The 26,219-nt window shown below is 44.6% G+C and overlaps 1 protein-coding gene across 8 annotated transcripts in view; it reads right to left on the bottom strand.

Annotated features, from left to right (window-relative positions):
• Positions 1 to 26,219, bottom strand: part of LOC115799114 (NACHT, LRR and PYD domains-containing protein 14-like) — a 488,499-nt gene that overhangs the window by 408,995 nt on the left and 53,285 nt on the right. For 5 of the 8 annotated variants that reach the window (XM_030756093.1, XM_030756097.1, XM_030756095.1 and 2 more), the window contains 4 exons: positions 16,827 to 17,027; positions 13,426 to 13,620; positions 5,860 to 6,033; positions 4,391 to 5,092 (listed from right to left, as the gene is read on the bottom strand). The exons of 2 other annotated variants lie outside the window; for them this stretch is intronic. In XM_030756093.1, coding sequence (XP_030611953.1) covers positions 5,083 to 5,092; positions 5,860 to 6,033; positions 13,426 to 13,620; positions 16,827 to 17,027 — 580 coding nt within the window. In that variant the 3' untranslated portion in view covers positions 4,391 to 5,082. Of the gene's footprint in view, positions 1 to 4,390; positions 5,093 to 5,859; positions 6,034 to 13,425; positions 13,621 to 16,826; positions 17,028 to 26,219 lie in introns of those variants that run through there. One more of the 8 variants, XR_004021532.1, reaches the window with a different exon arrangement.

The raw sequence follows: 26,219 nt of genomic DNA, 5'->3' as shown, positions 1-26,219 counted from the left end.
CTTTATGCTGATGATGTATTACTTTTCCTTGAGAACTCACAAACTTCTCTTCTAAAAACAATCACACTTATAGATAAGTTCTCATCTATATCAGACTACTCCATCAATTGGAGTAAATCAAACGTTTTACCTCTAAATTGTAATTTTCAGAACACCACGACCACCTCACTACAATCTGGCAATATTAAATATTTAGGTGTTAATTTTTCCCCCAGGCTGTCAGACCTGGTACGGTTGAATCATATTCCTCTATTAAAAACAGTAGAGGATGATCTCACACGTTGGAACTCTCTACCTATATCTATCATGGGGAGAGTTGCCACAGTAAAAATGATGATTTTGCCTAAAATCAATTATTTGTTTTCACTGATCCCTAATAAACCTTCTGTTGCCTGGTTTAAATCTCTGGACTCAAACATTTCAAAATTTTTGTGGAAAAATAAAACCTCAAGAATAAGTTTAAAAACTTTACAAAAGCTAAAATGCAGTGGTGGTCTAGAACTCCCAAACTTTTATCACTATTTCTTAGCCAATAGATTACAGTATATTTCAAGATGGATCAAATCAAGCCCTTTAGACAGCCCATGGCTGGATTTAGAACAAACACTCTGTGGAAAAGTGAAAATCTCTGACTTACCTTTCATTAGCGTCAGTATTAAACATCATAGCGGTTTTAAAAGTCTTAACATAAACACCTCTCTGACAGCCTGGTGGGAATTCTTAAAGATAACAAAGTCTTCACTTATCCCATGTGAACTGACACCCATTTGGAACAATCCAGATATATGTCAGAAAAAGACAGTACTGAACTTCTCAACATGGCAAGAGAAAGGAATAAAGAAGTTAGAACATGTTATTCACGATGGGACCTTTATTTCCTTTGAAGAACTTATTTCCAAATATGAAATTAGCAATAGCAAATTTCTCGAATACCAGCAGTTGAGGTCTATCATACAGGCAAGGTTTAATTTAAATAATTTAAAATTAGAAACCCCTGTACTGGTAACAGAATTTCTAAATCTTTATACCCCTAAATTATTATCAAAAATATATGTTATTATTAAAAATTAATGATTCAATATCCCTCCCAACTACAAAATGGGAGCGAGATCTTTCCATTAACCCAGAGGAAAACTTCTGGACACAGATATGTTTAAACACTTTCAGAATGACTAAAAGTCCGAATTTACAACTTATACAATACAAAACTCTCCATAGAATACATTATACAGGACACAGGATGTTCCAAATGGGCCTCAGAGACACAAATATATGCACCCACTGTTCAGGCAACCATACTGAAAACTATATGCATGCAGTTTGGTCTTGTACACCTGTTCAGAGGTTCTGGCAGAGGATATGTGAGGAATTATCCACATGTTTTAATTGCGATATCCCAACATCACCAAAACTGTGCATTCTAGGTGATTTAAGTGAATTAAACATGGAAACAAATATATCACACATAGTTCTTACTACCTTATGCATCGCTAAGAAAACTATCCTCATGAATTGGAAATCAAAAAATGATTTATGCGTTACTCACTATAAGAATCTACTTTTAGACCACATTAGTCTGGAAAGAATGTCTGCCACCTCTAAAAATCAACTGGCAAAATTTGAATCTCTCTGGTCCCCACTGATCAGCTCCATCGCATGATGGGGGTGACGAGCTGTGGTCTAGTTTCATGGCGCACCCGGTAGGTGGCTGGGGGTGGGCCGGGGGGGCCTGGGTGTCTGATGGCTCTGGCCTGGAGGCGGTGGCTACCGTTTTGTGGTTTCTGTGTCCGGGCCCTGGTTGTTGGTGGTGGGGACTTGGATGGTGCTCTTATGGTCATGGGGTGTGGGGCTCGGGGTCCCGTGGTGGCGGTGCTGGCCCCGTCCGGGTGGCCGGCTTCCTCTGTGGGGGCCGGGGTGCGGGGGTCGGGGCCCTGGTGCCCGGGGTTGCCCGTTTCCTGGCTGGGCCCCTCCCTGCGCTGGAGGGGTCTGTGCCCCCTTGGGCGCGCCGCCGTGTGGGGTGGGTTGGCTGTGTCGGGGTGTCTGGCTGGCATTCCGGGATTCTGGGTGCCCTCCCCCATGGGGTGGTGGGGCGCTCAGGTGAGGGAGCAGCAGTTGCCCCACACGGGGCCGGTTGGTTCTGACCCAGGACCACTGTGTGCGTGTGTGTGTATGTGTGAGTATGTATGTGGGGGTGTGTGTCTGTGTGTGTGTGCGTGTGTGTGCGTGCGTATGTGTGCGTACATGCGTGTGTGTGTGTGTGCGATATTTGTTGTCCTTTGTATGCATGTGGGGTGTGTGTTGTGTCCTGTTTGCAGTGGGGGCAGTGGGTGCCGGCCTGGAGTACGGTGGCGTCCTGGGGGTGCGGTCACTTCAGGCCCTGGACCTGCCTTCCCTGGGCTGCGGGGGGGTGTAGGGAACTGGGGTGCCTAGTGAGCCAGTAGCTAGCTGGCTCTCTTCCTCCGGGGGGTAGTCCTCTGCCTCCCGGTCATATTTATCCTGGCCCCTCCCCTCCTCCCACTCAGTTTAACATCACATTATGCACACATAGGTTCTCGGGGGTGGGGGGCTCGTGCTGCAGTGAGTAGGGCCATCACCTCGGCTCTGCTCGCTGTGCTGCGTGATGTCCCACTCCTCCTTTTTAATTGCATTATACAGCTCACAACACATCATAGTACATATAGGGCCTTGGGGGGCAGGTGTGTCACACAGTGGTTAGTGGGTGGCACTGCTGAGGTGGCCCCACTTGTCTGTTCACTGCTGCCTGCACCTCAATTTTATTTACATTTTAGACATTGAGGGCCTTGGGGGGACAGTGTGGATGGGCGCTGTTATTCAGTGCTCATATTACATCTGTCCCTCCAATTTTAAAAGCACTGTAGTTTTCACACAGCCATACACATTCTTCTCAGTACATACATTCACATCACCCCCCCAACACGCTGAGTGGGAGGAGGGGGCGGGCGGGCCTTCTCACACCCCAGTTCCATGCACCCCGCCTGGGATGGGGACTGGCTCATTGTTCGGGGCTGGGTTGGCTGCTTCCCTGGGTTGCCGCTGGCTTGGTGCTGGTACCCGCTCTCCCACATTAGGTGTCCATGTATGTTACATGTGCGTATGCATGAGTGTGTGACTGGTGCATGCGAATGTGCGTGCGTGTGTATGTGCGTGTGTGTACATGAGGGAACGACTGGTACGTGTGTGTGTGTGTATGTGCGTGTGAGTGTGAGTGTGTATGCATGAGTGTGTGACTGGTGCATGCGAATGTGCGTGTATGTGTATGTGCGTGTGTGTACATGAGGGAATGACTGGTACGTGTGTGTGTGTGTGTACGTGCGTGCTTGTGAGAGTGTGTGTGTGTGGACAGCTGGGCCTGGGTTGGTGGCTTGCCAAGCTTTGGCACCTGTGGGACACGGAGGGTGGGAGTTACCCCTCCCTACCGCTCCACGCTGCTCCCCACTGGTCGTCACTGCCGCCCCTGGGGTGTGGGTGCCCGTGGGTCCCGGGATGTGTGGCCGGATGTCTCGGCATGGTTTTTGGCCTGCTCCCTTGGCGGCCGTGACCTGGGGGTGGCTTGGGCCTCTTTGGCGCGTGGGGGGGCCCTGCCGGGTGTCGGGCTGCTCTCGGGCGCTTGGGGCCTCGGGGGCCGCATGCCTGGCTCGTGCTGGGGGTGCCGGCCTGCCGGGGGGGGTGGGCTGCCCGTCGGCTCTGGCTCTCTGGACTCTAGCCCCTGGATTGTGGGGGTTCCGTCTGTAGCCTCCCTCCTTCCTCTTCTGGGGAGTGTACGCGGTTGCCATCGGGATGTGTGGCCCCAAGTCTTCTGAGCTCCTGTGCTGTGGATGGCCTGGGTCCCCTGGGTCCTTCCCTATCTGCCTCTGGATCGCGGGGGGCATGGTTGCAGTTTCTCGCCCTCATTATCGAATACATTGCATGACAAAGGCGCATACACACACATTACTACAAACAATAAACTTGTGTGTGTGTGTGTGTGTGTGTGTATATGTAGGTGCATATGGGTGTGTGTATGGATGTGTGTGTGTGTGTGTGTGTGTGTGTGTGTGAGTATATCAACCCCTTTTATTTTTTTATTTTTTTTCTATCTCCTTTCTTCCTTTTCTCCCCCCCCCCCCCCTTTTCTCCCCCCCACCTCTTGTTCTTGCCCCTTCCTTGTTGCCTGTCAGACTTGGCATGAATAACTAAATAAAAAGATAAATAAATAAAAATAAAATTGCAAACATTAACAAGAAGAGCCTATAGGAAACATATAGAGCTGTTCTTGTCAAAGCAAATATGTTTGGTACATCAGTGCATTCGGATCATCATTCCGATTGTGAAAGATGCCAGACATGACAGGCTAAAAAAAAAAAAAAAAAAAAAAAAAAAAAGATCACATGTTTCCTGTTATTATGTGAAAAAGCAGAAAAAAATCTACCAGTGTGCAGATTTTCACACGTTTTTCATGTGCTGAACAATTCTGACCTGATGGACGATATAAATGAAGCAGGTGAGACAGATGGTTGGTATCAATATTAATGTTCTGCTAATATATGAAAAACTACTTTAAGGAAAACACTGAAACTTATAGATGGGCACATATTTGATCTCCAAGCACCAAAACCTGATGTGTAAGTCCTAAAAACATTGCGTCTATGATGGAGATGTTGTTGGAGGCCTTTCCAGGTGATGTTCTCCTGACTGTGATCCAGAATGAAGCCTGAAAAGCTGAAGCCAGTGTCAGACAGAGACTCTGCAGAGACTGTGTAGAAGGACAGAGCAGCAGCAGAGCATCCAGATCCACTGATGATCCTCTGGCAGATCCACAGGGACACACAGGGATGATGGTGGACTCTACATTGTGTCTGACAGTGGAGCTGTTCTCAGAGCAGTTCACTCTGCAGCACTGACAGTCATCTGCACTTCTTCTCATTCCTCTGTCAGTCACTGCTGGATGAAGCTCTCCTCTCCACTCCACCTCCCAGTAACATGGCCCAGTCAGAGCGTCTCTGCACACAAGCTGCTGCTGCTTCAACCTCTCTGGATCATCAGGACACAGCTCCTCCTCTCTCAGCACACACACCGTCCTGTTTACCTCCACCTGCAGAGAGAAGAAGAAAGAGCAGAGGAGATAAATGAGTGTTTCCACAGACTCTTCATCAGCTGTCAGTCTGTGATGCAGCACATCCAGTATAAAGAGCAGCAGGGCCTTCAGTCCTGGGACTGTACTAGTACTCATTGTTGTTTCACTTTGGATTGAAGTTCATCCAAATGTTTTTCCTCCTAGTTTTAGTTTGGAGTCTCATGAACTCTAATAACCTTGGTCTGTCCACTCTGAGCTCTTTAGGAACCCCAACAACAACCCCAACAATTCATAGGAGATGTTTCAGTCCCTCATGTAATGGTTCCAGCTGTTAACTGGAGGAACTCCATCCAAACATCTGCTCTCACAAAGTTCTTCATCACCTACAGACTGTTTCCTTCACTCCTTTAAGCTGGAAAATGAATGCAGTCATTGGTCCATGTTGGGAAAATGTCTGCATGCTGCTTTGTTCAGAGAGCTGATTGGCTGCTGACAATGAACTGATGCTGCATCAGAGCATGTGAGCTTTCCAGGAGCCGTTACTATGGTGAGCTAAAAGCTCCCAGAGTCAGCCAGTGTTTGTTAGAGCAAAAAGGCCCAAACAGGAAGTGTTTGTGTCCAATCCTGAAGCCTGTCACCATCCTCCTCTCACAGCTTCACTGAGGAAAGCAGCCACTGAGAAGGCTGCAGCTTTACAGGAAACACTGGATCTTTGCTTTCATACTAACTGTGTTTGGTACAATACTGCTGAGAGCAGCATGGACTCCCTCCAACCCTCTACTTACTGCAGTGTCTCCAGTCTGCAGTGTGGACTCTCCTTAAGATCAGACAGCTGCTTCACATCTGGATCCTGCAGGTTGTTTCTCCTCAGGTCCAGCTCTCTCAGATGGGAAGGGTTGGACTTCAGAGCTGCTGCCAGATAATCACAGCTGATCTCTGACAAACCACAGAGCTGCAATCTGTATAAAGAATCAAAGATGTGAGTTTATTAGACAAAGTTTGAAATCATTCAGTGTTTCATAATCAGAGCTGAAGAAGGTTCAGAATGGAGAAGTTTAGAAAAACTCCAAACAGCTGAAGCCAACAGGATGCAGCTTCAAACAGGAATCCAAACTGTGCAGAGTTTTCAGACTATCTGCCCGATGCAGCCACTTTGATTTTGGACATTTGAATCTCTGTTCTAGGACTAAGTCCTTCAATCATTTCTTCCAGTTGGTCCAACAAGACAGACTCAGTATTGGATATGTGTTCTGGCTCCATGAGGGGAGCTTCTAAATCTGATGTGATGGCCCCTCTGGCTCTGTCAGGTCTCAGTACTGAAGAGAGGTCAAACTGAGCACACAGTTGTTCCAGTCTGGACCAAAGACTCTATACTGGGACTGAGGGACTGCTCTGACTGCACCCACTGGGACTGTTTAAAGGCTCATGTTCTGACTCAGATCATCTATTTCTACTTCCATTTCTTTGGCTCAAAAATGGGGATTCCTGTGAAAACAGGAACTATTTTCCCCAATAACGAGCCCTGGATCAGTAAATCACTGAAACATGTTCTCAGTCAGAAGAAGCTGTCTTGTTCTGAGGGAGAGAATCCAAAGATTGAGGTACAGAAACTTGTTCAAAGAGAGATGAAGCAGCTAAAATCAGGTCTAAAAGGAAAGCAGAGGATGAGCTGAATAAAGGACACTCAAGGCTGGCTTGGAAAGGAATGAAGTCCATGGTGGGGATGCAGAACAAGGACAAAAGGGCATTTTTTCCTGATAAATCTGATCCTGAATCAGCAGCAGAGTCAGACTCATTTGATTCCAGCTTTGATCTCATTGATTTCAATGAAGAGCTTTCTGATTTTAGGAAAGGGGTGGTAGGCTCTAAGCTTCACACTGATGAGGTGTTTGTGTGTAAATCTCTTAGTGGGCTCACAGAGAGAAAAAGCCCTGGTCCTGATGCTTTGGGGGGAAATGATGGAAGTGTTGGTGAGGAACTGAGTGGGGGGAGATTTTCCTCCTTGGAACAACAGGAAGTTCCAGCATATGGAAAGAATCTATTGTGGTGCCAGTGGTAAAGGTTCAGTCTCCTATGGCCCTCAGTGATGATGGTCCTGTGACCCTCACGTCCTTGTTATGAAGACATTTGAACACATTGTCAGATGTGACCTTTGACACAGAGTGCTGACATGTTGGAGCCCTTACAGTCTGCCTACAGGGCAAAGAGGGGAGTGGAGGACGCTCCAGCTGCTCTGTTAAATCTTGTACTGAGGCACCTGGAGGGAAATAAGAAGCATGCACGTTTGCTTTTTACTGACTTTTCTTCTGCTCTGAAAACAATTCAGACACACCTTCCTGCACACAGGCTCTGAGCTCATTTTAATGTGGATTTTAGCTCAGTGACTTTGGAAGAAACACATCTCAGAGGGTCCAGGTTCATGGAAGCTGTCCAGTAGGCTCTCATCTTCCACTGGATCCCCTCAGGGCTGTGAGCTTCCACCTCTGTGATCTCTCTGATATACTAATGAGTGTCAGAGCAATCAGAGATCAGGATTGGTCCTTCAGGATGCTGATGACTCTGGAATCAGGAGTCTTCTGGATGCTGTGGAGTCCCATCATGGCCCAGTCCTTGATCAGTGTGTTAGCTGCTGTGACCAGTCTGTCTCCAGGCTCCAAAGAAACAGTCTGGACCTAACTCCCACCCACACCACCCTGTGGCCCCCACCCACACCACCCTGTGGCCCCCACCACCTCCACCTCCACGTTAGAGGAACTAATTGTAATGTTCAGACTGCAGTGAAACTTCCTCCACTAGGTGGCAGTGTTTGATGAGAACGTGTTAGTGTAGCTGCCCTGTAGGCAGGAACAGGAAAATGCAGGATTTGTCCTGAAATTGGGAAAAGTGGTTAGCACTATGGCCTTAAAGCAAGAAGGTTCTAGGTTGGAGCTTCTTGGTCAGCTGGGCCTTTCTGTGGACTTTGGATGTTCTCCCACAGTCCAATGAAATGCTGCTTGGTTGGTGGCGCTGTCACTTGGTGTTGGCTCTCACTGCGGTATTGTATCACTTCCTGTTCCTGTTTCGGAGCAGTGTTTTGCTGTCTGTTAGCTGTTATATCTGTATAACTCGATTTATCTGAATAATAACATATTTTAGTGTAATCTTCACCTACTTTAAATAGCATACTCTTTGCTGAATCACCTGTATTCACATTACTCACTTTATTTGTTTTTAGAAATTCGCTAGCTTAGCTCAGCTAGTAGCTTAGCCCTTAGCCGACTCACTACCAGCATGGCTTCTTCTCCTGTCTCTCCTGCACTTTCCTGCTCTGGGTGTCACATGTTTAGTTACTCCTCGGCCTCCTTTAGCAGTAACGGTACTTGTAATAAATGTAGTCTGTTTGTAGCTCTGGAGGCCAGGCTTTCTGAACTGGAGACTCGGCTCCGCACCCTGGAAAATCCTGCATCTAGCCAGACCCCTGTAGCGGGTGCGGACCATGGTAGCTTAGCCGCCGTTAGCTCCCCCCCAGCAGATCCCGAGCAGCAGGGAAAACAGGCCGGCTGGGTGACGGTGAGGAGGAAGCGTAGTCCTAAGCAGAAGCCCCGGGTACACCACCAACCTGTTCACGTCTCTAACCGTTTTTCTCCACTCGGCGACACACCCGCCGAGGAACAAACTCTGGTTATTGGTGACTCTGTTTTGAGAAACGTGAAGCTAGAGACACCGGCGACCATAGTCAAATGTCTTCCAGGGGCCAGAGCAGGCGACATTCATGGAAATTTGAAACTGCTGGCTAAGGCTAATCGTAGATTTGGTAAGATCGTTATTCATGTCGGCAGTAATGACACCCGGTTACGCCAATCGGAGGTCACTAAAATTAATATTGACTCGGTGTGTAACTTTGCAAAAACGATGTCGGACTCTGTAGTTTTCTCTGGGCCCCTCCCCAATCAGACCAGGAGCGACATGTTTAGCCGCATGTTCTCCTTGAATCGCTGGCTGTCTGAGTGGTGTCCAAAAAATGACGTGGGCTTCATAGATAACTGGCAAAGTTTCTGGGGAAAACCTGGTCTTGTTAGGAGAGACGGCATCCATCCCACTTTGGATGGAGCAGCTCTCATTTCTAGAAATCTGGCCAAATTTATTAACCCTCCTAAAAACTGACTACCCAGGGTTGAGACCAGGAAGCAGAGTTGCAGTCTTACACGCCTCTCTGCAGCTTCTCTCCTCCTGCCATCCCCCCAAAACCCCATCCCCATAGAGTCGGTGCTGCTCCCAGACCACCAAAAACCAAAGCTAAAATCAGCAAAAAGCTATTTAAGCATAAAAATTCAAAAACAATAAATAATACAGCTTCATCAACTGCACCAAAGAATAAAACAATTAAATGTGGATTGTTAAACATTAGGTCTCTCTCTTCCAAGTCCCTATTAGTAAATGATTTAATAATTGATCAACGTATTGATTTATTCTGCCTTACAGAAACCTGGTTACAGCAGGATGAATATGTTAGTTTAAATGAATCAACACCCCCGAGTCACAGTAACTGTCAGAATGCTCGAAGCACAGGTCGAGGAGGAGGATTAGCTGCAATCTTCAATTCCAGCTTATTAATTAATCACAGACCCAGACAAAGTTTTCATTCTTTTGAAAGCCTGACTCTTAGTCTTGTCCATCCTAATTGGGAAAATCAAAAACCTGTTTTATTTGTTATTATCTATCGTCCACCTGGTCCTTACTCAGAGTTTCTGTCTGATTTCTCAGACTTTTTATCTGATTTAGTGCTCAGTTCAGATAAAATAATTATAGTGGGTGATTTTAACATCCATGTAGATGCTGAGAATGACAGCCTCAACACTGCATTTAATCTATTGTTAGATTCAATTGGCTTCTCTCAAAATGTAAAGGAGCCCACCCACCACTTTAATCATACTCTGGATCTTGTCCTGACATATGGCATAGAAACTGAAGACTTAACAGTATTCCCTGAAAGCCCCCTCCTGTCTGATCATTTCTTAGTAACATTTACATTTACTTTAATGGATTACACAGCAGTGGGGAATAAGTTTTATTACAGTAGAAGTCTTTCTGAAAGTGCTGTAACTAAGTTTAAGGATCTAATTCCTTCATTGTTATGCTCTTCAGTGCCAACACAGTGCAGAGCAGCTACCTAAACTCTGCTCCCAGTGAGGTTGATTATCTCGTCAATAGTTTTACATCCTCACTGCGTATAACTTTGGATACTGTGGCTCCTCTGAAAAGGAAAGCTTCAAATCAGAAGTGCCTGACTCCGTGGTATAATTCACAAACGCACAGCTTAAAGCAGATAACCCGAAAGCTGGAGAGGGAATGGCGTCTCACTAAATTAGAAGATGCTCATTTAGCCTGGAAAAAGAGTTTGTTGCTCTATAAAAAAGCCCTCCGTAAAGCTAGGACATCTTACTATTCATCATTAATTGAAGAAAATAAGAACAATCCCAGGTTTCTTTTCAGCACTGTAGCCAGGCTGACAAAGAGTCAGAGCTCTGTAGAGCCGAGTATTCCTTTCACGTTAACTAGTAGTGACTTCATGGATTTCTTTACAAATAAAATTTTAGACATTAGAGAAAAAATTATTCATAACCATCTCAAAGATTATTCTTCATGTTCGGCTGCTTTCAGCACTGCTGGTATTTGTTTAGACTCTTTTGCTCCAGTTGATCTTTCAGAGTTAACTTCAATAGTTACTTCCTCCAAACCAGCAACATGTTTGTTAGATCCCATTCCTACTAGACTGTTCAAAGAAGTCTTTCCAATTATTGATGCTTCAATCTTAAAAATGATCAATCAGTCTTTATTAGTTGGCTATGTACCACAGACCTTCAAGGTGGCTGTAATTAAACCTCTACTTAAAAAGCCATCACTGACCCAGCTGTCTTAGCTAATTATAGGCCAATCTCCAACCTTCCTTTTCTCTCAAAGATTCTTGAAAGAGTAGTTGTAAAACAGCTAACTGATCATCTGCAGAGGAACGGTTTATTTGAAGAGTTTCAGTCAGGTTTCAGAATTCATCACAGTACAGAAACAGCATTAGTGAAGGTTACCAATGATCTTCTTAGAGCCTCTGACAGTGGACTCATCTCTGTTCTTGTCCTGTTGGACCTCAGTGCAGCTTTTGATACTGTTGACCATAACATTTTATTACAGAGATTAGAGCTTGCTATAGGTATTAAAGGTACTGCACTGCAGTGGTTTGAATCATATTTATCTCATAGACTCCAATTTGTTCATGTAAATGGGAAGTCTTCTTCACACACTAAGGTTAATTATGGAGTTCCACAGGGTTCTGTGCTAGGACCAATTTTATTTACATTATACATGCTTCAATTAGGCAGTATTATTAGAAAGCACTGCATCAATTTTCATTGTTATGCAGATGATACTCAGCTTTACCTATCAATGAAGCCAGATGACACACATCAATGAGTTAAACTGCAGGAATGTCTTAAAGACATTAAGGCCTGGATGACCTCTAATTTCCTGCTTCTAAATTCAGATAAAACTGAAATTCTTGTTCTCGGCCCCACAAATCTTAGAAACATGGTGTCTAACCAGATACTTACTCTGGATGGCATTACTTTGGCCTCCAGTAACACTGTGAGAAATCTAGGAGTCATTTTTGACCAGGATATGTCCTTCAATGCACATATTAAACAAATATGTAGGACCGCTTTTTTGCATTTGCGCAATATTTCTAAAATTAGAAACATCCTTTCTCAGAGTGATGCTGAAAAGCTCATTCATGCATTTATTACTTCTAGGCTGGACTATTGTAATTCATTATTATCAGGCTGTCCTAAAAGCTCCCTGAAAAGCCTTCAGCTGATCCAAAATGCTGCAGCTAGAGTACTGACAGGGACTAGAAAGAGAGAGCAGATTTCTCCCATATTGGCTTCTCTTCATTGGCTCCCTGTTAAATCTAGAATAGAATTTAAAATTCTTCTCCTCACATACAAGGTCTTGAATAATCAGGCACCATCTTATCTCAAAGACCTCATAGTACCATATCACCCCAACAGAGCACTTCGCTCTCAGACTGCTGGCTTACTTGTGGTTCCTCGGATACTTAAGAGTAGAATGGGAGGCAGAGCCTTCAGCTTTCAGGCGCCTCTTCTGTGGAACCAGCTTCCAGCTTGGATTCGGGAGACAGACACCCTCTCTATTTTTAAGATTAGGCTTAAAACTTTCCTTTATGATAAAGCTTATAGTTAGGGCTGGATCAGGTGACCCTGAACCATCCCTTAGTTATGCTGCTATAGGCCTAGTCTGCTGGGGGGTTCACATAATGCACTGTTTCTCATTCACCTTATTTACTTTGTTTATACTCCACTCTGCATTTAATCATTAATTGATATTAATCTCTGTCTCTCTTCCACAGCATGTCTTTCTCTCCCCTCAGCCCAACCGGTCGCGGCAGATGACTGCCCCTCCCTGAGCCTGGTTCTGCTGGAGGTTTCTTCCTGTTAAAAGGGAGTTTTTCCTTTCCACTGTCGCCAAGTGCTGCTCATAGGGGGTCGTTTTGACTGTTGGGTTTTCTCTGTATTATTGTAGGGTCTTTACCCACAATACAAAGCGCCTTGAGGCGACAGTTTGTTGTGATTTGGCGCTATATAAATAAAATTGAATTGAATTGAATTGAATTGCTTAGGTTCATTGGTGCTTCTAAATTGGCTGTAGGTGTGGATGTGAGAGTGTGTGCTTCTCTGTGATGGACTGCTCACCTGTTCAGGTGTACCACGCTGTTCCCTTCATCAAAGTTACCAATAAAGTTCCAAAGAAGAAAGAATGCAGAGAAATGTGCTGATTTAAAGCCTTTGAAGTGCTTCAGATGATATCTGTCCACTTGTGTCCACTAATTGATGAATGTCAGCTCTCTAATGCAGCTTTGATCTTCACAGTCTGCTTTATGAAGCTCATTCTAACCCTGAATGTCAGAGTGTTCCTCCTTCTCTTTGCCATCATTCATGGTGGCAGTGGAGGACATTTGGATGTTGGACTGTGTTTTGGATGTTGTGTGTCTGTTTTGTGTTGGACTGCTGTCTGTAAAGCAAACGGCCATTTTGGTTTGGATTTCAGTGTCAGACAGACTTTAAGGTGGAATGAAGTGTTTGAGAGTTTCACAGTGAATTATCCAGTGGAGGATTTTTCTTCTTCTTTGAAGCTTTGAAATGTGAACATTGTTCTGCTACAGTCAATGGACTAAAGCAGAGAAGAAGAACACAGACTTTACCATGAAGATCCTCAGTGTGGATCAGTATAATATCAGCCTTATGTCTGCAGTTTAGTGTTTCCCATCAGATTCATCTCAGCACAACTAAAACATGGAGACTGACCTCAGAGCTTCAAGAAGACATCGTGGACTCTCCAGAAAACCACACAGATGCTTCACCCCTGAATCCTGCAGGTTGTTGTTGTTGGAGGACCCGTAGTCGTTATTCAGGTCCAGCTGTCTCAGATGGGAGGGGTTGGACTTCAGAGCTGCTGCCAGATAATAACAGCTGATCTCTGACAAACCACAGCCCTTCAATCTGTATAAAGAATCAAAGATGTGAGTTTATTAGACAAAGTTTGAGCTTGAAATCATTAATATTGTACCACTGTTAACAACATCACATTGTGTTGAAATAAAGTTTAGTTTTGTGAATAAATGTGTGAAATGCTCCTAAATCTAAAGTGAAAATAAAGCTGATGACATTTGATTTGCTGCAGTTTCTTTGTGAGGGAGCAGTACATACAAACAGCTGCAGAGGGCGTGTCTGATGGATTGAACATCAAACAGGAAGTGTTGAGCTGAAATCTGCTCAGAATGAATGCAGGTGCAGGTGTGTCACAGGTGAATGTGGGTGGACTGTCACACTGTGTCACAGCGTAGCACGAGCGCACTAACATCCACTCTGATGGGAGTTTATTAGACAAAGTTTGAAATCATTCAGTGTTTCATAATCAGAGCTGAAGAAGCTTCAATGTACAAGTTTATAACATGGAAACTCCAAACAGCTGAAGCCAACAGGATGCAGCTTCAAACAAACAAGAGAAAATTCTGAGAAAAATTCTGAATTTTTCACATTAAAACTTTATAATAAAAAACTACAAACAGTTGAAAAGTCGTGTTGTTCCTTCAAGGAACCTCATGGCTTCACATTTAAAGGTGAAGTTCTGCAGAGAACGTTCTCAATGCTGAACAACCTGCTGCTAGAATTCATGCTTTTGACTGTGGCTACAATCAGCAGAGGAACCGTCCACCGAGGGTGAAGCTGTTTGCACTTTGGAAGTCCTGGATTCATCACACTGATGTTAATGTTAGCTCACTTATTGTGCCCAACGACCTTTAACCTTTGTTTTAGGGAGAAATGAGCAGACGGTTCACTCGTTCAGCTCAAAGAAAGGTGGTTTATTGACAGGAGCCAAACATTTGTCCAGTCCAGCAGATACTGGATTTAATTTGTCTCTCGTCTTATTTAGAAGCCCTAACAGTGAGACAGGCAGTCAGTGTGGAAATCCTCCTTCTCTGAGTGTGTTTCTGCAGAGCTTTATACCACCCTCTCTCTGCTTTGGTCTTTCTGAGTGAAAATACAAAGTCTGCACATGTATTTATGAGTCCAAGCAGTGATTTAATCCTGCAGCTTAACACACATTTGATTCCCTTTGTGTGAGAACTGCAAGTGTCCAGAGTGAGGACAGGCTGAGAAAGCCACTGCTGCAGATCATCTGTGGGCTCTTTGAGGGAGAGCTGATGGGACAGAGGCTCTCCACCCCTGATGAGACACCAGGACAAATTCAGCACTGTGTGAGGAAGAGGAGGAGGAGGAGGAGCAGCCAGCAGCAGCTGAGAGATGGATGTAAGAACAGGGGGAGGACAGACAGGCTGTTGTCTCTCTGTGAAGGAGCGCTACAACCGTTTAAAGAGCTCCTTCAAATCCATCGTTTTAGGACATGTTCGAATCCTTTGACCATCAAAGTGGGAGTTTTCAAAGGTGGAAAAAGCTGCCAAAGTGTCTGATGAAGGACATTAGCTAACTGTAATAACATGACAGTGTTGTGTTTACAGGCCCGTGGTCTCTCAGCCTCAGAGACATCACAGACCAATCAAACATCTCAGTTTCATCTCAGCAAAATTCACACTAATGAGATCAAATGGAGATTTTCACGTTCATCTCTGTCAAACGATGCTGAACGAGACGCTCTCACAGCTGATGTCATGGTCGCTAGGCAACCTGAGCGGCCCTCCGTAGGCCGGACCGTCCCGTTTAACGGCCGTTCACTTCCGGCCTTCACGGCTTTAGAAGGATGCAGCCCCTGAGCCCCCTGGGATCCAGCTACATGTTCATGAAAAGGTACCTGATCATTTGGCAGCAGTAACAGTAAAGAGGGGAAAATTAATGCCACAGATATTATTTTATGTTTCAGGGACATTATGCAGTGTTAATGGCTGCTGGGATCTTCTTCCATCACAGCTGGTTTTTCCCTGTAGCTCAGTCATTGATCCACACAGGACTGTGGAACATCAGCACTTGGAGAGGGATTTGAACCCTCGTCTTCATTCTGTGAGCTTCCACCTCTGTGATCTCTCTGATATACTAATGAGTGTCAGAGCAATCAGAGATCAGGATTGGTCCTTCAGGATGCTGATGACTCTGGAATCAGGAGTCTTCTGGATGCTGTGGAGTCCCATCATGGCCCAGTCCTTGATCAGTGTGTTAGCTGCTGTGACCAGTCTGTCTCCAGGCTCCAAAGAAATAGTCTGGACCGAACCCCCACCCACACCACCCTGTGGCCCCCACCACCTCCACCTCCACATTAGAGGAACTAATTGTAATGTTCAGACTGCAGTGAAACTTCCTCCACTAGGTGGCAGTGTTTGATGAGAAAGTGTTAGTGTAGCTGCCCTGTAGGCAGGAACAGGAAAATGCAGGATTTGTCCTGAAATTGGGAAAAGTGGTTAGCACTATGGCCTTAAAGCAAGAAGGTTCTAGGTTGGAGCTTCTTGGTCAGCTGGGCCTTTCTGTGGACTGTGGATGTTCTCCCACAGTCCAATGAAATGCTGCTTAGGTTCATTGGTGCTTCTAAATTGGCTGTAGGTGTGGATGTGAGAGTGTGTGCTTCTCTGTGATGGACTGCTCACCTGTTCAGGTGTACCACGCTGTTCCCTTCATCAAAGTTACCAATAAAGTTCCAAAGAAGAAAGAATGCAGAGAAATGTGCTGATTTAAAGCCTTTGAAGTGCTTCAGATGATATCTGTCCACTTGTGTCCACTAATTGATGAATGTCAGCTCTCTAATGCAGCTTTGATCTTCACAGTCTGCTTTATGAAGCTCATTCTAACCCTGAATGTCAGAGTGTTCCTCCTTCTCTTTGCCATCATTCATGGTGGCAGTGGAGGACATTTGGATGTTGGACTGTGTTTTGGATGTTGTGTGTCTGTTTTGTGTTGGACTGCTGTCTGTAAAGCAAACGGCCATTTTGGTTTGGATTTCAGTGTCAGACAGACTTTAAGGTGGAATGAAGTGTTTGAGAGTTTCACAGTGAATTATCCAGTGGAGGATTTTTCTTCTTCTTTGAAGCTTTGAAATGTCAACATTGTTCTGCTACAGTCAATGGACTAAAGCAGAGAAGAAGAACACAGACTTTACCATGAAGATCCTCAGTGTGGATCAGTATAATATCAGCCTTATGTCTGCAGTTTAGTGTTTCACATCAGATTCATCTCAGCACAACTAAAACATGAAGACTGACCTCAGAGTTTCAAGAAGACATCGTGGACTCTCCAGAAAACCACACAGATGCTTCACTCCTGAATCCTGCAGCATCTTGTTGTTGGAGGTCGAGATCCAGGGGTCGTTACTCAGGTCCAGCTCTCTCAGATGGGAGGGGTTGGACTTCAGAGCTGCTGCCAGATAATCACAGCTGATCTCTGACAAACCACAGCTCCACAATCTGTATAAAGAATCAAAGATGTGAGTTTATTAGACAAAGTTTGAGCTTGAAATCATTAATATTGTACCACTGTTAACAACATCACATTGTGTCTGTGTAGATTCTCAGTCATCCAGGTCATAGTAGTCTCTGGAGCTTGAAAAAGGCGACTGGACTTCTTTTTGTTTCTTGAAGACGTTTCACCTCTCATCCGAAAGGCTTCTTCAGTTCTCAACCAAATGGTGGAGAGACCCAGGTATTTAAACCCCTGTGGGCGTAGTCCCCTGGAGGTGGTTATGACCCTCTATTGATCATGTGCTTGAACACATGTGCCCAGGTGTGAAGGGGGCGTGGGTCATATTTAATCAGTGGTTTCAGTTGAAACCAACTTAGGACTCCGCTCCATTGTTTCCTGTGGCCTATTGAGGTCACTGGAACAAAGGTGTGAATGGGGGTCTTCAAGAAACAAAAGAAGTCCAGTCGCCTTTTTCAAGCTCCAGAGGCCAACATCACATTGTGTTGAAATAAAGTTTAGTTTTGTGAATAAATGTGTGAAATGCTCCTAAATCTAAAGTGAAAATAAAGCTGATGACATTTGATTTGCTGCAGTTTCTTTGTGAGGGAGCAGTACATACAAACAGCTGCAGAGGGCGTGTCTGATGGATTGAACATCAAACAGGAAGTGTTGAGCTGAAATCTGCTCAGAATGAATGCAGGTGCAGGTGTGTCACAGGTGAATGTGGGTGGACTGTCACACTGTGTCACAGCGTAGCACGAGCGCACTAACATCCACTCTGATGGGAGTTTATTAGACAAAGTTTGAAATCATTCAGTGTTTCATAATCAGAGCTGAAGAAGCTTCACAATGTACAAGTTTACAAAATCACTTCTTCTTCTTCTTCTTCAGCGGCTGACAGCCAACATAAAGATGTATTACTGCCACCTAGTGGCTGCACTGATGATATGAGAGCAGCAGCAAGGATGGGAGGTTCCAATCCCACAAAGCCTTTGGGCACTAATCTCCACAGCCCACTAGTACATGTGACCTTTGACCCCTGATTCTCTGAAGAATTCCTGTTTCCCTTCCAAAGCTCCAAAGTGCTGCTGTGCCTCCATTGATAACCCCCTGCAATAACACATCTAAACTGAACTCCTGCACAGCCTTGCTTCTAGATCTTAGTTTCAGAGCTTCTCCAGCTCCTCTGGATCCACTACATTTGAATCCAGCATGTTCCACTGGTTCCCTCTCTTCATGTTCCACACTGCCCTGGATTAGGTTTTCCTACAAGCTGCATAGTTGACTTTAATCCTGTGTGACCTTCCTGACCTACAAATACAGCTTCTTCCCTTCTCTTTCTCCCTGTTGTCTTGACTCCATCCACTTTTCCCTCACTTCTGTGGAAGTGTCTTCCCTTTGTCCCTGTGTCCCACCTGTGCTGCCATTTCTTTGGCATGTTCAATCCTATCAGTGCTTTTCCTCCCACTTTACAAAGAGCCACCTCCACCTGGTCTCCTTCAAGTTCCTGTTTAGCCAAAGTGTCTGCCATTTCATTTCCTTTCATATCCACATGTGCTGCTCCCAAATCCATTTCATTTCCCTGCCCTTCTCCACCAGGTGAGGATCCAGCAGGAGTGCTTCATCCAGGAAATCTGGCCGGCTCTTTGAGCTGAAATGATGTGAGCTAGTAAGCACTGAAGCTGCATCTGAAGCAAAGATCACTTTTTCTTGCTGTCACTTTTCTGTCCACTGCAGAGCCGTTATTATTGCTGTCATTGCTGCTGTGTATACTGCTGTGTGCTCTCACATCCTTTCTGATTCACTCACTCTCAGCTTTGCTGTTGCACATCAACTTCCTCCATGACCTGTTTCCATGTCTGCAGAGCCGTCTGTGGAAATGTGCAGGTAGCCTTGGTACAGCTGATCCAGATGTTCCATCAAGAAATGTCTGCTGTTGTTCCTGTTTCAGGTTGATCATCATCCATGAAGGTGGAGCTGCTAGAAATCCTGTTGGACTAAACTGGACTTCCACTGCTGAATTCTCACCTTCCCACCTGGAACCACTCCTCCTTGGCCTTTCTCTCTCCCAGTTATCAGTTCAAAGATCTTTGGTGTGATGGAACCTCTGGATCCTTTCAATGAAGCCCAGTAAACCCCTGTTAGCTGCTGGGCTCTCAAAGCAAGTGGCATCTCTCCTCCTTCCACCTCCACAGCAGCCACAGGTGAGCTTCTCACTGCCCAACAAAGACGCAGTGCTTTAGCTTCATCCAGCTTCACTGACTGAGAGTGTGATGCTGAGCCGTACACTACTGCTCCATCATCACATCACATCTCATTAATGTCATATATACATGTTTGCTCATTGAAAGCAGCAAGTGCCACAGACAGTGTGTTACAGGCTGTGTGTGAAGGACACATTGAAGGCTGGCCTATGAAGAAGTGCAGGGTTGACCAATCACTACACTGCTACTGGGCCAATGTGAGACATCATCAGCATCCAGAACGACATGATGGCAGAGAAAACTGTCATACTGCAGAACTTCAGGAGTGATTTTAGAAACACTTCATCATGCACACCAAAGGGTGCAGCGCACTGTCAGAGTTGGTGTCTGGGACGTTCTTTTGGCCCTCAGTAATTGTTTCTGTCCTTCTTGTTCACACTTTTTTGGGGAAATCAGCGTACACAACAAACACGTTATAATCCAGATGTTTTATCGATCTGATCAGCGGCTAAAAGCACTCCTACTTCTGAATACCTGTCATCACATCACAGCTCCTGGGATTTAATGTTTAATAGCAATAATAATGTTTGTAAGTGAGAACTGGTTCTTAAACATTTTACCTGCAAAAATAAAGGTTTCACAATAAAAATAACTGCTGTGAAATAATACTACAGAGCAGAGAACTAGTAAAAGAAAAAAATCATCTGAGTCTGGTATTTGTGACGGGGTGCGGGGGGGTGCACCTGCTTGCTAATTGCAGTGATAGAAGAGTCATGATGGACATCGGTGAAATTCTCAGCACGGCGCAGCGCTGGGTGATCAACCGCTGGCTAGAACCCTGATCAATAAATAAATCATTAAAAAAATAAAAAATCAGCCCTGACAGCTGACATGGAATTTTCCATGGATTCCTCCTCTGGCTCAGCCCCTCTACATGTGTACAGATTTTCATCAGAAAATGCTGCAACATTCCCAGGAAAAGAACAATTCAGTTCAATTCAAACAGCCAAATCACAACAAACTGTTGCCTCAAGGCTCTTTGTATTGTAGTGGCACCAAAGCTCTGGAGCTGTTTACACTCCAGCTCCATTTAGCTGACTCTGTGGCATCTCTTAAAAAACAGCTGAAAACTTTTCTGTTTAACCAGCTTTCTGTGGACTTAATTCTTTTTCTTTTAATATGGTAATGTTAATATGTTTTTAACATGGCGTTTTATCTGTTTGTTTGATATTGTGTTTTAATTATTGTACAGCACTTTGTGACTTTTTGTCTGTGTAAAGCACTAAATAAATGAACTGAACTTACTTATAACAATCGCTCTATCACCTGAATCCTGTTGCTCCTGTGTGAGAAGGTGATGCATTGGCTTATGGTAGGTTGTAAATTTCATTAGGGCTGCAACTATTGATTATTTTAGTAATCAAGTATTCAAGTAGTCAATTCAATTCAATTTAATTTTATTTATATAGCGCCAAATCACAACAAACAGTCGCCTCAAGGCGCTTTGTATTGTGGGTAAAGACCCTACAATAATACAGAGAAAACCCAACAGTCAAAACGACCCCCTATGAGCAGCACTTGGTGACAGTGGGAAGGAAAAACTCCCTTTTAACAGGAAGAAACCTCCAGCAGAACCAGGCTCAGGGAGGGGGGGTCATCTGCTGAGGGGGGGCTGAGGGGAGAGAAAGACATGCTGTGGAAGAGAGCCAGAGATTAATATCAATTAATGATTAAATGCAGAGTGGAGTATAAACAAAGTAAATAAGGTGAATGAGAAACAGTGCATTATGTGAACCCCCCAGCAGACTAGGCCTATAGCAGCATAACTAAGGGAGGGTTCAGGGTCACCTGATCCAGCCCTAACTATAAGCTTTATCATAAAGGAAAGTTTTAAGCCTAATCTTAAAAATAGAGAGGGTGTCTGTCTCCTGAATCCAAGCTGGAAGCTGGTTCCACAGAAGAGGCGCCTGAAAGCTGAAGGCTCTGCCTCCCATTCTACTCTTAAGTCTCCTAGGAACCACAAGTAAGCCATCAGTCTGAGAGCGAAGTGCTCTGTTGGGGTGATATGGGACTATGAGGTCTTTGAGATAAGATGGTGCCTGATTATTCAAGACCTTGTATGTGAGGAGAAGGATTTTAAATTCTATTCTAGATTTAACAGGGAGCCAATGAAGAGAAGCCAATATGGGAGAAATCTGCTCTCTCTTTCTAGTCCCTGTCAGTACTCTAGCTGCAGCATTTTGGATCAGCTGAAGGCTTTTCAGGAAGCTTTTAGGACAGCCTGATAATAATGAATTACAATAGTCCAGCCTAGAAGTAATAAATGCATGAATTAGCTTTTCAGCATCACTCTGAGAAAGGATGTTTCTAATTTTAGAAATATTGCACAAATGCAAAAAAGCGGTCCTACATATTTGTTTAATATGTGCATTGAAGGACATATCCTGGTCAAAAATGACTCCAAGATTTCTCACAGTGTTACTGGAGGCCAAAGTAATGCCATCCAGAGTAAGTATCTGGTTAGACACCATGTTTCTAAGATTTTTGGGGCCAAGAACAAGAATTTCAGTTTGATCTGAATTTAGAAGCAGGAAATTAGAGGTCATCCAGGCCTTAATGTCTTTAAGACATTCCTGCTGTATAGAGTGTTTTGTTGGCCCCTAGTGGTAAAAAATAGGAGTACCTGTCCCAACCTTTTACCGTAACTTGAACAGGACTGCCTTCGTCTGTTGTATCTGTTTTTTCTGCCGTTCACGATTAAACCACATATCCACGTTTCTGCTCGATCCTTCCTAACATAACTAAGAATATCACAACTGGCGATGAGGTTTTTAAAGATTCCCACAGCATAAATGAGGCTGTCGACAGACTGGGTACGGAAGTGAAAGGAAAAAAAAAAAAAAACGAAGACAAAGAGAAAAAAATGTATTTTTCAAGACCGCAAGCTTTTGGGGAGCTAACATGTGAGTCGTGTGGACGAATATGATGAGTCAAAAGAAGATTTTGAGTCATATCTGGAGCGTTTGGAGCATTGGATGTTGGCAAATGGGGTTCCCAAAGAGAAGAAGGTATGCACTTTCCTCCCTGTAATTGGAGCAGATACTTACAGGCTGCTAAAGAATCCGGTGTGTCCAAAAGTGCCAAGCACTATGGCATATGCAGTGCTGACTACAGTGTTGAGTGCACATTATAAGCCAACCCCAGTGATGATAGCTGAGCGTTTTTGTTTCCAGAAACGTAACCAAAAAGAGAGGGAGTCACTTTCTGACTATGTTGTTGCCCTGAGACAGTTGTCAGCCACATGCAATTTTGGACAATATTTGGATGAGACCCTGAGAGATGGCTTTGTTAGTGGGCTGCGATCTGATGCTGTGCAGCGCAGCCTACTGTCAGGGAAAGATCGTACTTTTTCACGTGCATGTGAGATTGCAGTATCCATGGAACTGGCCTCAAAGCATACTATGGAGTTTCTGGTCGCCATGAACCTCATCAAGTAAATGCCCTGACAAATGCTCCCAATTTTTCCAACAAGGGATGGAGAGGATATAACATAAAAGAGGGGAGTAACAAAATAAAGAGCTGGAAAGGACCTAAAAAAGACACAGTAACAAAGCAACCATGCTATTGATGTGGTGGAAAACATTCGGCACATGATTGCAAATTTAAAAGTGACGTCATGTTTGTGCAAAAACAGGACACGTCACTCATGCCTGTAGAAATAAAAAAAGCAGTCAGCAAGCTCAGTATGTGGAAACTGAGGATGATGCATCAAACAGGAATGGGGAAGCAGAACTTTTTGGAGTGTATTCCATCGCCTCCACTGAAAAAGGATACACAGTGAATGTTTCACTGGGAAACAAGAAGACCACCATGCTGCTGGACACGGGATCAGCTGTGTCAGTGGTATGTAACAAGTATTAGACACACCTCACTCATTTCCCTAGAAAACCAGCCAGTGGGCTAAAGCTTAAGTCGACTCAGGCCAACAGATCACAGTTCATGGATATATTGAGGTACCAGTACAGTTTGAGACACAAAAAATGACCCTACCACTGATCATTGTCCAGGGAGACAGGCCAGCTCTGATGGGACAAAACTGGTTAAAAAAACTACAGCCAAACCGGAAACAGATTTTCACAGTACACAACGTGCTGGTGCAGAAAGAATCAAAACCAGGAGTACAAGACACGATCCAGCGCCATCAGGCAGTGTTTTCAAATGACCAAGGCTGCATCAAGGGATTTAAAGCCAGAATCCACACTAAGCCAAACACCACACCAGTTTTCTGTAAAGCTCGCCCAGTTCTTTATGCACTAAAGGAAGCTGTAGAAAAACAGTTGGACACATTAGAAAAGGTGAAGGTGATTTCAAAGGTTGAGAAAAGTGAGTGGGCATCTCCTATTGTTACTGTACCAAAAGCTGATAAAACAATTAGGATATGTGGTGACTACAAAGTCAGGATCAACCAGTGCATTGAAGAGGAGAGATACCCACTTCCTAATACTGAAGATCTGTTTGCTACCCTGGTGGGAGGAGCATCATTCAGTAAACTTGACCTTTCTCATGCCTATCAGCAGCTACAGTCAGATGAAGAGTCAGGAAAGTATCTGGTTATCAACACCCACAAAGGTCTGTACAAGTACAGTCGCCTCAGCTATGGCGTTTCCAGTGTTCCTGCTCTTTTCCAGTCTGTGATGGATCAGATCCTTCAAGGGATGGATCATGTGACCTGTTTTTTAGATGATAATTTCATCAATGCGTCATCAGAAGAGGAACATTTAAAGAGGTTGGAAGCAGTGCTCACACGTCTGAAAGCCTAACTCTGACACTGTGCTTCTCCAAAGTGCCATTTCCTTCAGAGCAGTGTGGAGTACCTGGGATATCGGATTGACAAAGATGGTCTGCATCCTGTAGAGGGAAAAGTAGCAGCCATAACAAAAGCACCAGAACCAACAAATATCACTGAACTCAAGTCCTTCCTGGGTCTTCTAAATTACTACAGTCTTTTTCTGGAAAACCATCCACCCTTCTTCAGCCTCTGCATAATCTGTTAAAAAAAAGATGCAAAGTGGTTTTGGACCCCAGAATGTGCAAAAGCATTTAAAGCTGCAAAAAGTCTGCTGCTGCAGAATAAAGTTTTGGTGCATTATAGCACACATCTGCCACTGAAGTTAGCCTGTGATGAATCACCTTATGGGGTAGGCGTGGTCATTTCTCATGCCATGGAAAATGGAGAGGAAAGGCCTGTGGCCTTTGCATCAAGGACATTAACTGAAGCTGAGCAGAAGTATGCGCAAATAGAAAAACAGGCCCTTACCATCATTTTTGGAGTCAAGAAGTTCCACAAATATCTGTATGGGAGGAAATTCACCCTCATAACAGACCACAAACCACTGTTGGCTATACTGGGACCAAAGTCAGCTGTCCCAACACTTGCAGCCCTAAGAATGCAGCACTGGGCTCTTATACTGATGGCATATCAGTATGACATCCAATACAGGAGAACTGGTTCAAGGCTGCTAAATCTGTCAAGCTGTACAGAATATGTCTGTGTAGATTCTCAGTCATCCAGGTCATAGTAGTCTCTGGAGCTTGAAAAAGGCGACTGGACTTCTTTTTGTTTCTTGAAGACGTTTCATCTCTCATCCGAAAGGCTTCTTCAGTTCTCAACCAAATGGTGGAGAGACCCAGGTATTTAAACCCCTGTGGGCGTAGTCCCCTGGAGGTGGTTATGACCCTCTATTGTTCATGTGTGTAAACACATGTGCCCAGGTGTGAAGGGAGGCCTGGGTCATATTTAATCAGTGGTTTCAGTTGAAACCAATTTAGGACTCCGCTCCATTGTTTATGTGGCCTATTGAGGTCACTGGAACAAAGGTGTGAATGAGGGCTGAGACATCTTGGAAGGAAGCTCAGGACAGCACTGTAAGGGGGGGGAAAGTTGGTGACGTAATCCACCTCCTCTGTTCAATGATGGTTGTTCACAGTGGACATAGATGGCTTCTTTCACTCCTCTTTCAAACCATCTGTCTTCCCTGTCCAAAATGTGAACATTGGCATCCTCAAAGAGTGCCCTTTTTCCTTCAGATGCAGATGTACTGCTGAATCTTGTCCTGTCAAGGTGGCTCTTCTATGTAGAGGTCCGAGCACTCTTCACTGCACTGAACAGCATACACTACGTTGCTGATCTTGTGTTTGGGGGGTTTGTCCTTGGGATGAACCAGTTTTTTCCTTAGGGTGTGACTTGGTTTGAAGTATACTGAGATGTCATGCTTGGAGAAAATTCTTCTGAGTTTCTCTGACAAGCCTGACACATATGGGATGACAATGTTGTTCCTCTTGTCCTTCCTATTCTCTGTAGTTTGTGTTTGGCCTTCATTCCTGTGCATCTTAGCTGATTTGATGAAGGCCCAGTTGGGGTAACCACATGTTTTGAGGGCTTTCTCAATGTGTGTGTGTTCCTTATGCTTCCCTTCTGCCTTAGAGGGAACACTTTCCGCACGGTGTTGTAGGGTCCTGATCACCCCAAGTTTGTGTTCCAGAGGGTGGTGGGAGTCAAAGAGGAGATACTGGTCTGTGTGTGTGGGCTTCCGGTAAACTTCAATGTTGAGGCTTCCATCTTCCTCGATAAGCACCGCACAGTCCAGGAATGGTAACTTGTTATCTCTGGTGTCCTCCCTGGTAAAACGTATGTATTTATCCACTGAGTTGATGTGACGAGTGAAGGCTTCTACTTCTTGGGTTTTGATTTTGACCCAGGTGTCATCTACATATCTGTACCAGTGGCTAGGTGCCATCCCTTTGAAAGAACCAAGAGCTTTACTTTCCACTTCCTCCATGTAAAGGTTGGCTACAATGGGAGACACTGGGGAGCCCATGGCACATCCATGTTTCTGTCTGTAGAATCCATCATTATATTTAAAATATGTTGTGGTGAGGCAGAGGTCTAAAAGTGCACAAATCTGATCTGGGGTGAAGCTGGTTCTGTTCTGT

The sequence above is a fragment of the Archocentrus centrarchus genome, chromosome 20 (assembly GCF_007364275.1).
Source record: "Archocentrus centrarchus isolate MPI-CPG fArcCen1 chromosome 20, fArcCen1, whole genome shotgun sequence".
Classification (NCBI taxonomy): Eukaryota; Metazoa; Chordata; class Actinopteri; order Cichliformes; family Cichlidae; genus Archocentrus; species Archocentrus centrarchus.
Note: the sequence above shows the minus strand (reverse complement) of the source record. Positions and strands in the feature narration are given on the sequence as shown.